Raw genomic sequence first — 5,516 nt, forward strand, 5'->3', positions numbered from 1 at the left:
TCTCCGACTCAGAATGGTACTATATATATGTATGTATATATTATATATATATATATATGTATATATATATATAAATTTATTATTATATATTATTATATATTATTATATATACATACATACATACATATACATATATATATATATATATATATATATATATATACGCATACATACCAATGCATTGACCTGCATCACAATTGACCGACACGTTGATAATTATTGCTTCTCTATCACTAGATATATCTCTATCATTAGTTCAATACAATGCTAAAGTTTGTAATAAAGTGTTTATGCATATCACACACCTAAACTCATATAAAACATTCACTATTAAATTTTTGTGTTGCGAAATGCAATAGACCATCGCAAGCCAAACGTCTACAGTGAGCTACAAATACGGTTTGTTTCGGATCTGATTTATGTATCGGTTAAATTGTATAATAGTTATAATGTCGATTCTGAGCTAAACTTCGGCTTTTTGGACAAACATCTCATCGCCATAGCTCCCAAAAAGGCACCAATCACGGCACAAGCCAAGCAAATACCTACCCAAGCACCTGTAGAGAGATCTTCACTAGTGGGGCACAAGACTGGTTCTGGCGTGGATGCCAGAGTTTGTAATTGGGGATATGTAGCCTGGGGCTTTGGAACATGGTGTTCACGCGGTTCAATGATGTTCCAGGTTCCATCTGACTCAGTGGAGACACAGCCGATCAGCTCGGCAAAGGCAGTCTTGTCCCCTGTAATAGCCACACCCGAGGTGTCACCAGTGGATAGTACATTTATCATCGCCATTTTGCTATCAGCGGAAATGGTGGCACGGGCAGTGGTGGGTTATACATCGACTGGGAGGGAAATCAGAACGGCCTGTGATATGATGATGTTGAACATCTCGTTGGTATCCTTTACCTCCAAATTCAGTGACAAGCCATTGGACTTTTCGGCCATGGTGGGGTCGATTTTGATTTCTAAGCTTTGCAACATCATCCAGAGTGGCATTTCAAACAGGAACGATTCGTCCAAATCTGGCTCTGGGTACGCTTTCTTGCCGTGGCGAAGCTCTTGGGTGCCTGTGAGCATGAAGTTTCGTCGGATACCGCTCTCTTCGGCATAACCGATTTGCTCCAGACAGTCAGCCTCCAGATATCTCGCCTCCATGTTTGTGGGATCACTGAAAACAGCTTGGTTCATACTTTCAGCACACCATCGGTAGTTACCGTTGTCGTGATGCCATTGGCCTCGCTCGATAACAGCCTCAATCCCACCCATGTCAGCCATACTCTCTCCACCGGGGGTAGATGCTGGAAACCTGCGGGATTGCCATCCCACCAGCCGACGTAAAACTGATATACCTCCTTGGAGTTGTGTTTGAGGTGACCGTAGTGCCCACGTGTATTAAAATATGAGTCTATGGACTTGGGCATTTCGATTGTCTCACTGAAACCCTAGTCGAACAGACTGGTCATGAGTGAATTTGATGTAGTCGCGGGTCATGGTGAGATGTTCAACTACGTTTTCGTTTCCAAACTTCAGCCAGTGATGCTGACCGATCATAGTTTGAACACGATCGCCATATCTCTGGATAGTTTGTTGAATTCACGTGGTCCACTTCACTGGGTCTCTTGCCTTCGCTCCACGGAGTGTCAAAAAGTTGTGTGCAGACATCACAGCATTCTCGTCGGTATTTAGCAGTCCCCAATTTTCAACCCATGTGTGCATTTCTGCGGGGGCCTCTGCACTCAAAGTGAGCATAAACTCAAAATTGATCCCAGCAATGGTGTGTGTTACAATATCCTTCGTGATTTCCAGAGTGTCTTCGGCGTACGCGAATAGGAAGTTGGATTGTGTGAACGAGAGAACAGCATGAATACTTGCGTTTTCGTTGGCAGGTAGGAGGTTGCCAAATTGCCACCATGCCCGTCTACCCATTTTTCCAATGACCATGTAGTTTTCGGACAGTGCCTCATCGGCAAAATTGAGTGGTGCAACAACCTGAATGTTTCCTTTGGACCAACCTGCCTCATCTACCAGTCCTAGAACCCCTCCGAAGTGGTCCATGTGGGAATATGTGAATACTACACAGCAGCTAGTGTCAGATTGGCGCCCGTGTTCGATCCAACCTCCTTCAAATAGAAGTCAAATGCCTTTTTGGGCGTTGCTTTGGTGCCAAGGGGGTCAAATACGATAAGACCTTCGGGTGCTTCAATGATGGTCATCACCGCCAGATCGAATCCACGAATCTGGTACACCTTGTCCATAACTTTGTAGGCTCCTACCCGGGTCATCAATTGAGCTTGTCGCCAGGTAGATGGATTGCCACTGTCTGGACAGGGAACATCATCGTGAATCATCTCTAGAAAGGGATCGGAATCCGATGCCAGTTGACCGTTTTCATCAACTACTCTCAGACTCGCCGGTGCTACTACAAATCCTCGATCCACATCTTCAAAGTCCGTAAAATCTGAAAAATTGAGGTTGGCAACTGAGTCAGCAATCGCCTGCTTAGTGACATCTGAAGCAGGCTTGTAACTATCGTCTAGAGCGGCCGCTGTCGCGCATATAACTGCAGCATGCAGTGAGTATGTAAACTTCACTTGCTGTGGAGGCAGGCTTGCTTTGAACCCTTGAATTTGATGGGTATCTCCACAAAAGTATTGCTTTTTTACTGTTCAGCTGTCTTCACAGAATGTTGCTGTATGATTATCATATTTGCTTCTAGATTGAACAAAGGCTATGCTGCTGTGCATGGACAATGCTGCTAGGTGTAATTGAATACTAAATAAATAGGCTATTACTCACGCGTCGAGTCTTTGTTCTTTTTTTTACAAAACGAAACGTAGTACAAAAAAATACAAGCCAGAACCAGAACCTGAGTCATAAATACACAATTTTTTGAAAATATATATTTAAATAGTGCAAGTGATCCATATTTGATGTGCCATATGCTCGGAAAACCGGCGGAGTTGAACAGTTGTATTTTAGGGGATCTGGAATTTCGGAGTTTTTCTGAATATCACCCGATTGGCGATTGGCGATTTATTTCAAACTTTTCTTGAAAATGATTTGTTTCTGAAAAATCAAAAAAGCTTACAGTAGTACATAGACCATAGTGACCAGTGAGTCATAGTCAGTGACTGAAAAGTGAAAAGTGAAAAGTCAGCAAAGTGAAATGGTTGAGACTTGAGAGTTGTCAGTTTAAGTTTTTCGAGTCTTCAGTCGTCACTCTTGAGATCTGAATCCTGATATTAGTTATATGTAAACTAAATATGTATGTAATTATGTACTATGTAGTATGTACAAATGTACAAATGTACGAAATACTAAATAATAGTAAATATGTACTACATTGTACGACTTTACGGGATAAATCTTAGCGCTCCTAAGGCTCCGAGCCCTCCGCGCGATTGGTTTACACATTTTATATAGAGCTACATGTACGCTACGTCAGTTTGACAAAATATCGATCACTGGTTGCACCTGCGCACGGCGCATTTATATGGGTACAACAGTGCTTTCTGATATCTAAGCGCTCACAAGGCCGTTCTAATCGCCAGAATATACTTCAAAATAAGTTACATTTGCATAATCAACTAAAAAATTCTTTAAGATGTCGCTCTCAAAGTCTCTTCGATCTCTCCCTGCTTCTACTAAGCAGGTCTACGACTATGTGGTTGTCGGTGGCGGAAGTACCGGTTGTGTAATGGCCAATCGCCTCTCATCGAACCCCAATGTACGAGTGGCTTTACTGGAGACAGGCTCAGATGATAACACGCCGCTCATCCGTAACCCCAGTGGGTTTTTCTGGACCGTTCCCTACAGTAAAAAGTACAACCATCGATACTGGACAACACCTCAGAAGAACTGTAATGGTAGGAACATGTTTCAGCCTCGTGGTCGCGGAGTCGGCGGCTCCTCTGCGATTAACGCTATGGTATAATTTCGCGGCTTGAAATATGACTTTACCAACTTGTGGGCTGAGGAGAATAAATGCAACGGTTGGGAATGGGAGAATGTGCTACCCATTTTCAAAGAATTTGAGAATAATGATACGCCCAAATATAACCCATACCACGGTAACGAAGGTCCTCTACATGTGCGTAGCAGAATCACATTGGCCCATATAGTAAGCGCATTGTCAAAGCAGGCAACGAGTTGGGATGGAAAACAACCGATGACTTTAATGAAGCAGACCAGTCTGGAGTAGGGTATTATGAGTACACACAGACCAAGGGTGGGCGCTGCAGCGCTGGTGTTGCCTTTCTTACCCCAGAGGTCCGAGCTCGCCCAAATCTGGATGTTATCGTTGATGCTCATACCACAAAGGTAATCACGGAAGGCAAACGGGCGACTGGAGTGCATACAGTGGTATCAGGCAGCTCAGATTCTGCTAACCCCGTAACATTCGAAGCGAAAAAGGATGTTGTCCTGTGTGGTGGTGCATTTAACAGTCCACAGTTACTGATGCTTTTAGGAATTGGCCCTAAGGACCAGCTTACTAAGCACGGAATTGATGTAGTACATGAATTGCCAGGAGTGGGTCAGAATCTTCAAGATCATGCCGACATTTGCGTGAATGCAAAAACTTCGAGAATAAGTATGCCACTGCAAATCGGGCTCACCAACCTACCAAGTCAGATTAAGCACTTCTTCCTAGGTCTCTTCATTCTTTAAAAGCAAGCCTGACATTCCCGCTAATGATATTCAAATGCATGTCGCACCCTTCTACTACAAAGATCATGGGGCCACTTTAAGATACGGTGGTGGCATCTCGGTCAAATCGTGTTATATGCGGCCCGAGTCTCGCGGGAGGGTCGGTCTGAATTCGGCTAACCCAATGGAGGAGCCACTGATTGACCCTAACTACTACGATGTGCCCGCCGATTTTGACCCCATGATGGCTGCAGTGCGAAAAAGCATCGAGCTGATTCAAACCAAGACCCTAGCAGAAGATAACCTGGTGGTCAGTGGATTTGGCGATAAGGATGTTAGCAACCTTACCGACAGCGACATCAACGAGTATCTGCGTGAAAATACTGAATCCATCTACCACCCGGTATCTACCTGTAAAATGGGTCCATTATCAGATCCTACGGCAGTGGTTGAGATCGACGCTTCCGTCATGCCCACAGTAGTATCTGGAAACACGAATGCACCTACCATGGTAATAGCCCAGAAAGCTTACAATCAAATGGTGGTCAGGATAGAGTTGTCGACGTCACCGATTCACCACTGGTAGCTAGTCAATTGTAAGTCGTGCTGAGACGACAAGAGTCTTTTCCTACCACACATCCTTCTGTCATCCTAAAAATATCAATGTACCCATATTAATTAATTATTATTACGTAAACACAACCTAAAGATTTAGCGCAATATTACTCAAATCCATTTATTTACTGTTGCATATACCTTGTATTGTGCATAGTGCACAGAAGAAACAGTCATAAAGAACAAAGGTGATATGTGTATACACATGTATGTGAATTATATGTCATTGTAATATATATATATAAGTATAT

General features: G+C 43.3%; 5 protein-coding genes across 5 annotated transcripts; 2 read left to right on the forward strand and 3 right to left on the reverse strand.

The window, feature by feature from the left end:
• Positions 1 to 408: 408 nt before the first annotated feature.
• Positions 409 to 795, reverse strand: SARC_12030 (hypothetical protein; the record flags this gene model as incomplete). Its single annotated transcript, XM_014293869.1, has 1 exon — positions 409 to 795. The coding sequence occupies one exon, from the start codon at positions 793 to 795 to the stop codon at positions 445 to 447; it is 351 nt and encodes a 116-aa protein (XP_014149344.1). The 3' UTR covers positions 409 to 444.
• A 39-nt stretch (positions 796 to 834) lies between these two features.
• SARC_12031 (hypothetical protein) lies at positions 835 to 2,058 on the reverse strand (the record flags this gene model as incomplete). The annotated part of the gene is made up of 3 exons (XM_014293870.1): positions 835 to 1,152; positions 1,194 to 1,437; positions 1,601 to 2,058. The coding sequence occupies 3 exons, from the start codon at positions 2,056 to 2,058 to the stop codon at positions 835 to 837; spliced, it is 1,020 nt and encodes a 339-aa protein (XP_014149345.1).
• A 17-nt stretch (positions 2,059 to 2,075) lies between these two features.
• Positions 2,076 to 2,351, reverse strand: SARC_12032 (hypothetical protein; the record flags this gene model as incomplete). Its single annotated transcript, XM_014293871.1, has 1 exon — positions 2,076 to 2,351. One exon carries the CDS (start codon positions 2,349 to 2,351, stop codon positions 2,076 to 2,078), a length of 276 nt encoding a protein of 91 aa, XP_014149346.1.
• Positions 2,352 to 3,607: 1,256 nt separating this feature from the next.
• On the forward strand, positions 3,608 to 4,693 carry SARC_12033 (hypothetical protein; the record flags this gene model as incomplete). The annotated part of the gene is made up of 2 exons (XM_014293872.1): positions 3,608 to 3,931; positions 4,102 to 4,693. 2 exons carry the CDS (start codon positions 3,608 to 3,610, stop codon positions 4,669 to 4,671), a joined length of 894 nt encoding a protein of 297 aa, XP_014149347.1. The 3' UTR covers positions 4,672 to 4,693.
• A 12-nt stretch (positions 4,694 to 4,705) lies between these two features.
• Positions 4,706 to 5,232, forward strand: SARC_12034 (hypothetical protein; the record flags this gene model as incomplete). Its single annotated transcript, XM_014293873.1, has 1 exon — positions 4,706 to 5,232. A coding segment is annotated over one exon (527 nt), but the record flags the coding sequence as incomplete, so codon positions are not given.
• Positions 5,233 to 5,516: the final 284 nt, after the last annotated feature.

Source organism: Sphaeroforma arctica (genome assembly GCF_001186125.1).
Source record: "Sphaeroforma arctica JP610 unplaced genomic scaffold supercont1.2025, whole genome shotgun sequence".
In the NCBI taxonomy this organism is placed as follows: domain Eukaryota; class Ichthyosporea; order Ichthyophonida; genus Sphaeroforma; species Sphaeroforma arctica.